This window comes from Rutilus rutilus (genome assembly GCF_951802725.1).
Source record: "Rutilus rutilus genome assembly, chromosome: 18".
NCBI classification, from domain to species: domain Eukaryota; kingdom Metazoa; phylum Chordata; class Actinopteri; order Cypriniformes; family Leuciscidae; genus Rutilus; species Rutilus rutilus.
In genome coordinates, this window is record NC_140231.1 from 25,894,795 (window position 1) to 25,909,812 (window position 15,018).

The 15,018-nt window shown below is 36.1% G+C and overlaps 1 protein-coding gene across 8 annotated transcripts in view; it reads left to right on the plus strand.

The window, feature by feature from the left end:
* The window catches only part of celf4 (CUGBP, Elav-like family member 4), a 93,112-nt gene that overhangs the window by 59,720 nt on the left and 18,374 nt on the right, over positions 1-15,018 (plus strand). For all 8 annotated transcript variants that reach the window (XM_084386683.1, XM_084386684.1, XM_084386680.1 and 5 more), the window contains exon 3: positions 12,293-12,341. In XM_084386683.1, coding sequence (XP_084242809.1) covers positions 12,293-12,341 — 49 coding nt within the window. The remainder of the gene's footprint in view (positions 1-12,292; positions 12,342-15,018) is intronic.

The window sequence follows — 15,018 nt, forward strand, 5'->3', positions numbered from 1 at the left end:
TGATTATATAGTTTAACTACCTCTTCCAGTGCCCGTAGAGCACATTACTAAGCAGACCGTTGTCTTGTTCAGCCAAAAGCTCATGCAATAGGCAGTTTATTGCTGCTGCTGCTGGACTTTCATCAAACTTTGGCACATTGTGTTTTAATGGCATTGTCTGTAAATCAGTACCACACTATAATTCCCATCACCCACAGTTCTCTTGTCCCTGATTGTAACTGAAACATTTCTGGTTCCTGGTTCTCCGAGGGATTTGGGTCTGGTGCTGATTTGAAAAGGTTTTAATCAATGCAGAGGATTAAATTGGGAATCTATCCGTTTCACTTCACTTTTGGCAGGTCTTCCAGCTGTCACACTTAAAGCCTTAGAGGTTGTCGCCTTCGCTACCGAGAATCCTCCGAGGTGCTAATAAGATTAGCTTCGCTAGGTGTACACACATGCTAACATCTGTGATCATGGGAAGAGGATGGATGTCGCAAACCCTCGGAGACTGAATCAAAATAACCCGGGCTGTGCACTGCACTCATCATGAGGGCTTTGCTGACCTTTTCCTGCGAATGTCGCCACTCTGGTGTTAGTCACATGAATGACAGCTGTGTGTGTGTGTGTGTGTGTGTGTGTGTGTGTGTGTGTGTGTGTGTGTGTCGCCACTCTGGTGTTAGTCACATGAATGACAACTGTGTGTGTGTGTGTGTGTGTGTGTGTGTGTGTGTGTGTGTTTAGAGGAGCCGGTGGGTGCTTGACTGATTCAGCAAGAGAAAGAAATAGCAAGTGCATTCATTGGAAAGCAATAGTCTAATAATGTACATGTGAGTTTATTGAGTTTATTGTTAGGGAGCGGATGGGGGCACATCTGCACAAGAGTCTATTCTAATGAGCACAGATGGAGTCTGAGATTCCGAGAGTGAGCATGTGACGTCAGTCAGCCGCCACACACACACACATACACGGCTGGTGCGATCTGTGTTTCCAGACAGAATTTGCTTTCGAATCTGTCACTTTCAAGGAACTACTCTAATGTAATGAAATAGGCTACCTGTGATTTAAAAGTTTAGGGTTGGTAAGGTTTTTTTTTTTTTTTTTTTTTTTTTTTTGTTGAAAGAATTCTCAAAAATAGAGTGAAAACAGTAAAATTGTGACTTTTTTCTATTGCAATATATTTTAAAATGTAATTTATTCCTGTGATGCAAAGCTGAATTTTCAGCATCATTACTTGAGTGTCACATGATCCTATGTCAGTTTTGAAGACAGTTGTGCAGCTTAATATTTTTGTGGAAACCATTATAAATTTTTTCAGGATTCTTTGATGAATAGAAAGTTTTGTAACATTGTAAATGTCTTTACTGTCACTTTTTGATCAATTTAATACATCCTTGCTGAATTAAAGTATTAATTTCTTTTCTTTTGTCTTTTCAAAAGCATATGTATTTTTTTCAGAGTACACATGTACTGTATACTTCTTTATTATTAAAAATATTTTAAAAACTGCTCATAGGAGTCATTTGCTCATGAATTAGAAAGTTTATTGTTATCTGCAGCCAGCGAGAACAATAAAAAAAGAAAGGTTTATTGTTTTTCTATTATTTTGTGATGCTCATTGCTCAAACTTTCTCTCTCATCGTATTTAATTCAGAGTGCAAGCTCACAACTCAGAGAAAATATAACTACTGCCATGAAACAAGTTCACTGAAACCCAGCTTTCCTTGGCACATTATGAGAGTTGTAATAATGTCCATTTCAAATCATCTTTCTAATGATTGGTAGATATATGTATGCTTTTGTCATTTTATGATGCTTTTGTGTCCCTTTTTGAAGCTAACATTACATGAATTAAATAGAAAGCATGAACCATTACAGTCTTCTTCTATGTGTTCCACAGAAGATAAAAAGTTATACAGGTAAATAATGACAGATTTTTCATTTCTGGGTTAAATATCCTTTTAATCAAGTTACTGGGTGTCTGATGATGGTAAGACCCTCCAGTGTGTGTGTGTGTGTGTCTGTTCATGCCTGGGCATGTCAGAATATTGAAAGGGCATGTATTGTTGTTGTGTGTATGTGTTGGTGTGGGTGATGATCTGCTCCAGTCTGTGTGTTTAACTCCATTTAAAGCGAGGCAGTTCTTTGCTGTAATGATTGCTTACTGCTGTAGGAGCGCTAAATAGTCCCAGAGGACTGGGTTTGCTATGGCCTCTCTCTCTCTCTCTCTCGCTCTCTCTCTCTCTCTCTCTCTCTCTCAGAAAAATGCTTATGCGTCACACGCGGTACGAGGAGAGAAGAGGTGGCTTGTGATGTCCTGACAACTTTCTATAAGACTGTGGTCATCCGTCGCGTTTGCAGTAGTTGTGCAACTGCTATGGCAATTCTAGCAACTGCTAATATTCTCTCACTTTCCCATTCTTTCTTTTCTACAACTCTGTTTTCACCCATCCTCCACCCGTTTGACTTTTTCAACACTGGAAAAGAGAATACAAGGTCAGATGGTGGCTTTCACTCCATCCCAACCTCTCTTATTCCTTTACAGCAAGGTTTGATGGGTCACATGATCCACTTTTGACCCATTTGTGTCTAACGGCAGAAGTGAGCAAGTCACTGGTTTTAAGTGGTTACTTAGTCAGTTTCACTTAACCACGGTCACAATAGCAAGCCAGTATCAGACTCGTCCCCACATTTTCTTAATATAAAATATATTTTTGACGTGATGTGTCAACAAAATGCACTTTATGTATTTATTTATTTACATCTATTATATTTATCTGGCTTCTGATTTGTTTTATTTATTTATTTTTTACATGACTTCTACTTTGCTATTTTTATTTATTTTATTTTATTGACTCTTCACATGACTCCTACATTAGACTTTTAATTTTTGTATGTATTTTTAAATTTGATTGACTTGTCACATGACTTTATTTTATTTTTAATTTATTACTTATTATTTAAAATGTTGTTTTACTTTGAGGAAAGGAAATGGCCCGCCACTCTGTGCATTTGATTTCATTTTGAAGAAGGTTGCAGAAAAGAGTCAAAGGGCATTTAGAAAGAGAAAGAAAGGAGTATATAAAAAGCAAGACACCACAAGTGGCCTAGTAGTATGAAGCTCATAAATAATCCCTAGACAATTATGCATGTATACTTAGGGCTTCACTTTTGTGTCTTGGTCGTGAGAGGACAAAAAGAAAGTGGGAAAATGTAAAAAGAGGAGGAGGAGGATAGAGAGAGAGTCCCCAATTTGACAGTTTTTGGGCTTGTTTTTCATTTTTTATTCATTAGATAAGTAAAAGCAAATACAAGGAAGGCTGGGGGTGTTGTGCTGTGATTTATGTTTTCTTCTCTGAGAGAATGCAGGATTTATTTGCAACCAAGGCTTTACGCTACACACCGCAAAGCTTTGCATTACTGAGAGAGCGGGAGAGGGGTGTAATGTAATAAGAGGGACATATTCTTTCTTTTTCTCTACGTCTGTCTCTTTCCCCGTGTTGTCAAATAAATGTTCTCTTTTTATCGTCACTATCATAATGACCGGAGGCAGCTTATTGCAGCTGTTTATTGCTTTCATATGTGTAATTATGCAGTGATGGGAGAGCGAGTGTGTGTTTGTGATGTGTAATCTGCCTCTCTAATGGATTAGGCCCAACTTTAATGAGCTCATCACACACACACTGATACACACGCTTGGAGAGACACTTGGTTCAGAAGAGAGAGAGCAAGAGGTCGGTGCTGGTACTAAAAAAGGTAGAAAAAGTTGAAAGCTTATTTTATTAATTGACAGTTAATCTGTTACCAGTTGGTAGATTACTTACAAATTATAGTCCATTACTAAATACACATTAAATGATGAAAACTGTAATAAGTAATGTACTCTATTACATTTTAGGTAATATAATCTGACTACTTTTGGATTACTTTTAGATTACTTTTAGCCTTTAGATTTGAATAGGATACAATATATAAACGAACAAAGAGAAGAAAAAACGTTGAAAAAGTAACAAGTGCATTAAATAAGTGCATTAAACATTACATTAAATCAGGTTTCCCAAACTGATGTTGATGTTCATAAATTGATGAAAAGGTAGAAATTAATTAAACCGTTAAAATAAATAATCTTTTATTTGTTATGCTGTGTGGCCCCCGACTTGTGTAATTCCACAAAACTGGAAGCCTTTCTGAACATACATAAGCAATATGCTATTTTAGAAAGGACCATTAAAAAGATTTTAAAAAAGAATCTATAAATTATGAATTTTGAGAATATTAAGTAATCATGAAATTAATAAAAATCTAACTATAGTCTGATTATTAATTTAAAATCTAATCTAATCTAATTTCAAGTATAATTTTTGGAATCTAATTACATAATCCAGATTACATGTAATCAGTTACTACCCAGCACTGTCTGTCACTAATATGTGTAATATTTGCATATTGATCAACAAATAAATCAAAATAGAATCAATTAACCATATAATTGTGCATAATTAAGTTTGAAAAATAAATGAGCTTATTAACTTAAAGTTATTTCTGTATGTTTTGTTGCTGTTCAAAACTTTCAATTGCAAATTTGTTCTGATAGCATCAGTAATACATTAGGTTGAGGTCTACAACAAAAACGTGTGTTCGTGTTTCGAAGTTGAGTTTATATATTATCATGTCACAGGATACAAATCAAATAGGCATTATTCACTTTCAGACAGCCTCACGGGCAAAGGTGAAAGATCTCTCGTTTCAAATCCAGTTTCAGCTTTATTCCCATTAGAGTGTGTCTCACCTCAAGTTCCTGTTGCACTTTATAAATAGGGAAAATAAAACTCTGTTACTTTACTGCACGGGGGAAATTAGGGGTCTGAAGCACAAGAACAATATTAAAGTGAAATCACTTAAATACAGCTTATTCACAAACAAGAGAACAATGTTATATTGATATGGCATTATTTACAGTCTAAATAATATATTTGGTCTTATTGTGCATGATTTAGTGAGAAAAAAGGTTTTCATAACCTTTTTTTGCTGATGTAACCAAGGCCTCATGAGCGGGGATGAATAATATTTACCAATAATGTTAAAGCCTAACATATTTCATAATCCAATCAAATCCTGGTGCATAAAATCCTGCCCTACATTATTTCCCAACAAATATTCTGTTAAATGTCACTGTATAAATTAAATCAGTTGGGAATGCTGTTTTGTGTCATTTTTAATGACATTCAAACTGAAAAGGAAAAAATTGACACAGATACTGACTAAAGAAACAGAACTAAAAAGATTAGAGGAAAAAAAAAACCTTGAATGTCAATATTTCACAGGCAGACGGCAGATTCATGTCTTTTTGGGTTCGATTAGCTGATGTCTTTCATTGCATGACATAACGTTTAAGTTCCTAGTCATTTTCACAATAAAGTGCGCAAATCTCGTTGTCTTTCCTGCTTAATTATCCATGCGCTTCAGAAAGCACCTGTTATGGTGAAGTTTCTGTGCAGATTCACACCGGGTCGGGCCCTGAAAGAGCACTTTCCTGTCTTCTCCCCCCCCTCCGGTAAAGTTGTCTCATTTTCATTTGACACAATTTATAGACGTGCCTCCAAAGCATGCGCTATTTTACACTCCTGGATCATTAAATGAAACCCTTCGGAAGCTCTCGAGGTGCAAAGCACTTTTGCGGGAGGTGTAAAACGCGCAGGGTTTTTACGGGCGTCCCGGGCGCCTGGAGAAGAGGAGGACGGTGGCAGGGGTTTAAAGAGGCAGCCATCCGTGTCGTTTGGGAAGGTTACAAGGCGCCACGGGACTCCGGCGCTTTAAAGACTTACCTCAGGACATGCTGCAGTGAGGGAGGGGGAGAGAGAGAGAGGGAAAGAAAATGAGTGTGAGTTATAGGCAATGTGGTGGTTTAATAATTCAGTGAAATCCAAATTTGAGCAGATGCCCCTAGTGCTCTGGGTGAAATAAGGCTGTGCTGAATGGGAAGGAGAGGTTCCTGGAAGAAGCAGGAAGTTACATTTGGAGAGTGCCAAGTGGAAATTGTGTTTGAGTGGAGGTTGCTGTACGTGTTCCCAACAGATTACTTTCCTCATTGAAGAGATAGAGATGTGTGTGTTAGTGGGTACATATATATATAGCTATTTAAATGTTCAATATGTAAGGGACAATCCACGGCTAGCTGTGCATTAAACGAATTTAATGCACGACGTGGAGCGCATTTAAAGCATTTGATGTCATGTTATCCCGCTTATACCATGGTCATTTCCAGAACTGACAACTTAAAGCTGTTACTGATATTTTGCAGCGTAGTATTTGACCGTGACGTTTATTTTTGTCAGTTGCAGCTTGTTAGATCTAGCATTTGAATTAGACAAAGAGATTAAGTAGTGCTTAAGATTACATTTATTTGAATGAATGAATTATAGCATTTATTTGTATTCATTATCAATAGAGATGAGAGATGCGTGTGTGAATATTACCTGTGTCTGCTCAGCGTCTCTCTCTATTAACATGAAGCTGTGAGTTTAATTACTTCAAAACCAGCGATGTGACCCCTTCGTTGCTGAGTAATGTAATGTACCGATTCAGTAGCAAAGATATTTTTAGTAATACAAGTCACAGGGAAACGTTGATAACAATGTTTCTGTGTGTGAGTGACGTGTGTGTGAGCATCAGTGAAAACAGCGCATTAATATAGAACAGTGATTAAACTGACTTTTTATATTTTAATAAGTTAGATTAAACTTTTTAAACCCAATTTATATATATATATAGCCAATCAGAATCGCGTATTCAGACAGACCATGTTATAAATGTACAATATATTTTCATATATTTCATATATATACAGTATATATATATATTATTTTTTATTATTATTTTACAGGATATCTCAAAATCAAAAATTGTATTCATTTAGCAGACACTTTCATCCAAATTAAAGCTAATATGACCAAAAAAATCCCTGATTTTCTGTGGTCTCCGTCTTTTGGAGCCCGCTGTATTGAAACCATGTCATTCTTAGAGAGGTCTGCTACTCTGCGGTGTACTCTGTGCAAGACTTCAGATTTATAATTTATCTTTATTTTTTTTATTTAGTATTTGTTTGCTGGCTCTCGTGTTTTGAATGACTCTCAATGCAATCTGAGCCCCGGCACAGCAAAGGCAGGGTATCTCATCCTTCAAGAATTACCTCCTCCTCCACAAACCCAGAAAGAGCTCGCTCATCCCTTTGTGGGGAAATGAAAGGAATATTATTGTTCCTACTGTGAGAATGAACTTTGAATTTTTTCTGCCTTAGTTTGTAGAAAAGTTTGCTCTCTGCTCTCGCGACGTGACTGTAATTTAAAAGCCTGGCTTTTTAAAAGCTCACTGTAACAGTATTTTACAGACAGCCAAGCCTTTAGTATTTGAATATAAAGGCTGTGATATTCATCATACTTATTTTTCGCCGGGAGAGCAGAGGAAAAGTGATAGATTATTCATTGCATGCTTTCCGTTCATCTAAACACAGCTAGAAAGGGTCAGAGAGGATATTTTACATAACCAAAGTTGGTTTTGCTATTTCTATTTTCATGTCGCTTACCAGTTAAGCTTGCCTTAAAGGGGGTGGTTCACCCAAAAATATTGATTCTGTCACCTGTCTTTCTTTCTTCAGTGGAATACAAAAGAAGATATTTTGAAAATCATCTTAGTGTTTTATTATACATACAATGAAAGTCAATGGGGTTCGGTGTTGGTTTGGCCAAAACATGCTAAGACTTCATCTTTCTAAACCATACAGAGAGCATCTATAGTACTGTACATCCATTCGAACATCAGACGCAGCGATATAATGCAGAATTGGACATGCAGGTGGTGTGTCGCTTTCTGGAGCGCTTTAGATGGGCTAACAGGAGGAAAAAAGCACCCCGTGGTGGAAGATACTCCCTCAGCGCAGACGTGACACCCACACGTACGTTTCTGTGGCCGTTTAGCCCAGCGTGTGTGTGTGTGTGTGTGTGTGTGTGCCAGAGAGTTACATCACCATAAGGCCGTGCCATGCTGTGGCTCAGTGGCGGAGATACGGACGGCGAGGTCTGTACAGATGGAGACAGAAGGTTTCTGGTGAGGTGAGGTACAGAGAGAGAAAGAGAGATAAAAGTGTTTTTGTGCTGCTATGGCCTGTTTATAAAGAAGAGGTAATTTTGTGGAATTCCGAGCGATTTAGTGTGTATGTGAGTGGATTTGCGCGCTTGTGTTTGTGCGTATGTGTGCGGGAGGCCGTTCCTTTGTGTAAAAGGTTTTGCCCTCTCAGAATATGTGATGTGGAGCTCAGAGAGGATAAACACTGTCCTGCTCAATGCTGCCATCTAGCTGTGGCGGATGAAAGTCCTCTAGGGGCCTTTGAAATCACAGTTCGGAAGTAATGTGGAAGCCTGTGGCGCAGCACAATGACAAATGTCTCCAAATGCCACATTATGTTTCATTCAGCTCAGTTTTATGACATGCCATCACGTTCAGTTTTAATGTGCACAAGATCTCATTCCACATGAACGTCAGATTCACCCTGGGAATGTGAGGGCATTTCATGTTTCCCTGTCGGGATGCAGAAACGGCATCTGTGTGTCAGAAACGCTCTCCAAATATTAATATCTAATTAGTTTTAGAAAGCTTTTTGACAAATTTGTTTATTTGGATTATCACGGCAATGGATTTTTGTTACTATTATAATATTTTCAATAATATTTAATCTAAATATAAATTATATTTTTAACAGAATAACTTTTGAATGAACATTTAAGATTTTTTCATTTGTAAAAAAAAAAAGTCTCTCCTACGTGTAACTCATATTTTTAATAGAATTACTTTATGGTTAATTTTACAGTAACATATTTAAGCTTTTTTAATTTGTAAAATAACATTTTGATGATTGTATGGGCATGTAAAAATCAACACATTAATAATATTTTAATAATGTTTAATATAATATAATTCATATTCTTGATAGAACATTTAAGCTTTCTAATATGTAATAGAATCTGTATGAGATGTAAAACATGTAAAATCATCACATATAAATAATATTTTAATAGAATAACTTTGATTAATTTTGAATTAACATCATTTTTTACATATTTTTTGAAATATTTAATATAAATATAAATAATTTTTTTATATAATTTTTTTTTAATTAATTTTTAATTAACATATTAAGCATTTGTAAAATAATTTCGATGACTTTATGTAAAAATCCTCACATGAAATAATATTTTTAAAAGAACAAACATATTTAAGCTTGCAAAAACTTACTAGCATGTGTGTGTGTGTGTGTGTGTGTGTGTGTGTGTGTGTGTGTGTGTGTGTGTGTGTGTTTTCCATGTGTGTCAGAGAAACACTTGTATGAGTGTGGTGAGATTCTGCTTGGGGAAACGCAATTAGCACACATAGCAGAGTCCATTTGTGCCGTTGGGAGGGAAACATTAAAATGTATGTGGAGTAGAGGCCTGCTGGGATCCCGAGACTGTGTGTGTGTGTGTGTGTGTGTGTGTGTGTGTGTGTGTGTGTGTGTGTGTGTGTGTGTGTGTGTGTGTGTGTGTGTGTGTGTGTGTGTCTGTGACCTTGCTCTGCTCCCCCGATCTATGTCCGAATCTCCCTCTCTCTCTTTTCACTATTCCCTCCGCCCTTACTATCAGCAGCCATGGTAAAATAAATAATGCATCAAAACACATTAAAAACATTAGCCAGGCTTTACTGCCAATAAAAGAGGAGGATGCTGGGGATGGAGAAAAATAAGGAGTGAGTGATCAGGTCTGAAAAAATGAAGTGAACTTTATGAAGTGAGAACCAGAGCTGTTGATCTGGACCGGAGCCAGGACGCCACAGGTGCGCTGACCAGGTGCACTGTGGGTATTTTATGTTGTAAACGAGTCATTTTGAGTCCAGTAAAATATGCAGTTGAAAGATGATTTTAATAAACATAATTGGTGGTTTAATTGGCATTATTGCAGGCTGTTAAATTAGTTTATCATTAATATGCAAAAGCAAGGACGAGCACAGAAATGCACACGCAACTTTTACACTCTCTTTCAGAGGTTCGTTGTGTCCTTTTCTCATTCATTCATTATCCTTCATTTCTTAAATGTACAATACCTTTTCAAAAGTTTGGTGTCAGTTAAATGTATTGTTAGAAAAGATTTTTATTTCAAATAATTACATTTGGATCTTTTTGAATCCTGAAAAAAATGAATCAGTTTCCACAAAAATATTAAACAGCACAGCTGTTATCATGATTCATAATATTAAGAAATGTTTCTTCAGCAGCATATGGCACTGACGACTGGACTAATGATGCTGAAAATATATATTTTTATGCTTATTGTTATCAAATTTTCACTTTTAACAATGTTAAGTAAAGGGAAACAACATATTTATTAATTTAGCAGATGCTTTTGTCCAAAGTAAGTTTAAAAATGAGGGGAAACACGATAAAGGAGTCAATATTATTAGCAGTGAAGTTGATGTAGGCTATGTAAAACCACTGTGGAAAAACATTAACTGCATTTTTTGTCACTTTTTTTCTGTTAAATAATGAAAGCTGCTTTATTGAACAAAATAGTAATAAAAACGACATTTCCATTTCCATCATCACTGTTTTATTGAAAAATGAAAGGCCACAATGATAGAATAAAAAAATAATGAGCTCAAATGAATCGTGATCACATGGCTCGGTGGTAACGATACGCCTTTTTTATTAAACCGAGTAAAATTGCAATTTCATACGAGTGGATCGGGATCCAAGGAACATTTTATTTTGTGATTTGATAAATCTGACTTGTCCTGTACTGTACGGCGCCATTATGCTTCCTCTATTTTTGGCTTTTAGCAGCCAGAGACTTTTTGTCCTTTTTGTTTCAATGCAGCAGACAGAAGTGAGAGGAGGCGCGGAAGTGAAGCGCAGGGAGCTGCTCATTAAAAGTTACCCACTACGTCACAACTCATTTTCATCTAAAGTGGCGCGTGAAGCAGATAGTGAGTAAACTGCTGCGGGTGAGCGATAGAGAAGTGGAGTCTGTGTCTTATTTTGGGGGGCAGAGCCCCGTGTCTCCCCAGAGAGCGCTGACGCCATCGTGCCAGGATCCGCCACAGCGCACGGGTCCGCTCCTCTCCTCTCGTCTCCTTCCCGCTGGCAGCGTGACAATTGGCATTATTAAAAATTGATTGCCGCAGACCGTTCCATGGCTTACATGTATTATTGAGCCGGAGTCAGTCGGGAATCTGCCACGAGTGAAGGAAGCAGAACGAAACACTTTATGATTGTGAACGTCTTTTAGTGAGATCTCACACACACACACACATTTGCATCCCGGTGCCATTCATACACATAAACACAGGCATATGCAAATGTGCTTATATAAATGAGGTGTATTGTGCTGTGTGTAGCATGCGTTTCTTTTAATATTTCGTTCTGTATTGCTCTGTGTCTCTGGCTTTTACTGTTGGAAAGCAGTAAAAAATAAGTCATTCTATGAAACATTTGCCTTTTCCAGTTGTTATGGTGAATTTTTGAAGTCCGTTATTCTCTCAGACAAAGAATATTTTTATATAGTTAATGAATTGCTTCACACCATCTCAAGATAAATTATATTTTGGAACATTTCAAACCAAAATTGCTGCAGCTCACCTTATGGTGATTTTATGGCTTCTTTCTTCTTTTTACTTTTCTATTAATAGAAGTTTAAAATAAATGAGATTTGCCAGGGTGGATATGTTATCCTTGAGAAATTGTGTCAAGTATAAAAGAACAAATTATGAATATTAAATGAGCAAAGAACTTTACAACTTTGAACTTGGCTCCTCAAAACTCAAATGATGTCACTTCCTCTTCATTATGTCCTTCACAATGAATTATTTCGAGGCAAATGGTAATGGGAAAATCTATCTATATATAAATTATTAGAAAACTTTTTAATATGCATTTGATTATTTTAGTTTTTATGGCAAAATATTTATATCTTTTAGTATTTTTACTTTTTTTTAAAGAATTTCAATGACTATGGTAAAAACCATCACATGAAATAATATTTTTAAAAGAATAAGTTTATGATTCATTTTGAATTAACATATTAAGCTCACAGAACACTTACTAGTAGCTTTTTGTGTTTTGGGCATTTCATCCAGTGTTATATGGACACAAGTGACTGATACTAACTGCAAATGTGAACACTTTGCTAAAATAGTTTTGTGCTACAAATCTAATGTCTTCTCTTGTCTTTTCCCCTTCTTTCTGTCTGTCCTGTCTTTCCCCCTCCCTCGTTCTTCTCTTTGTGTTGCACAGATGAACAGGCCAATCCAGGTGAAGCCAGCTGACAGTGAGAGCAGGGGAGGTAGATTTCCACTCCTCTTTTTTCTTCTTCCTTTTCTATTTCTCTCCCCACCTTCATGTCACACTACATCAGTGTCACCATTACCGGTAGATGTCCCCTTCTTAAGAGTCACATATAATGACGCATCTCAATGAGACCTGACAGTCATACAAGGCCCCAGAGGATCTTGGGCCGGCCCTCATACGCCTTACATAAGTGTCGTCACTCCTTTTGTCGGATTGTTGCCCTCCACGGAGGTGCGGGGTTTTACCGTTTTTGATGCTCACACATACACTTTTGTATAGACATGCACTGTTGTAGGAAAGAGTAAAAAATGTCGACAGTTTGTTGAATTTTATAGGTTCTTAAAAGTGTAAATGGAAAAACAAATATATGTTTTATCATATTTAATCTTACTAATTTTATTTATGGCTCCTCAAAACTCAAATTATGTTATTTCCTCTTATGCCATTTAAAATGAATTATTTTGAAGCAAACAAAATAATACTAAAAATATTTTGTGGTGTGATGGGAAATACACATTCAGTGAGAGAAGAATTATCAGTGTTAAAATTAATATATCAATTATCAGAAAACATTTTTTAATATAAATGTGATTATTTGATCATTTTGATTATCGTGGCAATGTATTTTTGTTAGCATTTTTCAATGACGAAATATCACACAAAAATTTTTTTAATAAAAATACATTAATAATAGAATACATTAATTTGTTATGAGTTTATTAATGAGTTCTTTATGTTATATTATAGGTTGACTAGAGACTAGATATCAAGTGACTAGAACTCATAAGAACATCAAAAGGACTTAAAAATTCTCTCCTGGCTATGACATCATAAGAACTTAAAAAGGCTCTCCTATGACATCATAAGAACTTAAAAAGGCTCTCCTATGACATCATAAGAACTTAAAAAGGTTCTCCTATGACATCATAAGAACTTAAAATTCTCTCCTACGACATCATAAGAACTTAAAAAGGCTCTATGTTGCCTTTGGCTTGCTCAGTTGGGGATATTCTGGGGATATCTAATTTGATTTTATCAATAAATTCCACTAGAAACAAACCTTGTTGTATTATTTTAATTTAATACTGTGAAGCTGCTTTGATACAATCTGTATTGTGAAAAGCGCTATACAAATATACTTGACTTGACTTGACTTGACTCTCCTATGACATCATAAGAACTTAAAAAGGTTCTCCTATGACATCATAAGAACTTAAAAAGGTTCTCCTATGACATCATAAGAACTTAAAATTCTCTCCTACGACATCATAAGAACTTAAAAATTCTCTCCTATGACATCATAAGAACTTAAAAAGGTTCTCCTATGACATCATAAGAACTTAAAAATTATCTCCTATGACATCATAAGAACTTAAAAATTATCTCCTATGACATCATAAGAACTTAAAAAGGTTCTCCTATGACATCATAAGAACTTAAAAATTATCTCCTATGACATCATAAGAACTTTAAAAGGTTTTCCTATGACATCATATATACACTGAAAAAATTGTGTATCATTTACTTTGAACAATTTTCACTTAGAAATTGCTAGTAAATTTCATAATTTTTGTAATTTATGCATAAATAATAAAAAAAAAAGCAATGGCAAGTAACATTTAATCAAATATGACATTTTGAAATAGAAAGACTGAAATAGTATTTTCTTGTCAAACTTACTGTTTTATTTACTTTGAATTTATTTTTTATTTTTACAATGTAAGAACTTTAAAAGTTCCTTTATGACATCATAAGAACTTCTTAAAATATTTATAGAATTTAAAATGTTCTGCTTTATGTCATCCGACTGTAAAGCGTGTTCCCTTTCAGTCGGTCGCGTTCGACGTAACGTGGGGGTTACATACGTAACCGAGACGTTTTTTTAAGCTTTTATTTTTAAGTGTGTGTGTTTGTGTTCATGGGAGTGTGAGATTGAGTTTCTGTGCATTGACAGTGTCTGTGCGTCACTTACAGACAGAGTGGAAGTAGTTTGGTAAGAGATAGCTCGTCTTTTCCTCCTTTTTGGGTCAGGTTTTCCAGATAACCAAGATTGATAGACCCACAGAGAGAACGAGACACACACATAGAGGCACCTCTCCTTCCTTCACAGTCTCTCCTTTCATTTCATGCCATGCGTTACTTTCTCTAATTGAGAGTGTCTTCCTTTACTCACACTCGACAGATCAATTGTCTTCATGGTGATGGACAGCTGAATTTATCCCCCTGTTAGCCCTGTAAAAACGCAATATATGTCCCTGCAAAGCCCTCTGATTCCACTGGCAAAACTGATGTGCCGTCCCCAACCGATCCATTCACTAGTCATTTAAAGTGAAACGCCGGGATGGAGAGGGAGAGCTAAAGGTCAAAGTGGGAAAGACAAGGAAAGGAAGTGAGAGACAGAAAGAGACTTGAAAGAGAGTTAAAGAGAAGGCAGGAGTGGTCATAAGAGCGAAATAAGGATGGATATCAGAGAGAATGAAAAGAAACAGTTGGTGACACTGGTTAGAGACACTAAACGAAAGACTTGTTCTTCTAAACAAAATAGCTTTTTTCCACACCACCTCACTATTATCTGGAAATGTGCACAGCGTGATTTACACGTAGGACATGTTTATTTAAATGAAAATCGAGCATCCCAGCTAACAAAAAATATATATTCTATGAATGTTTCG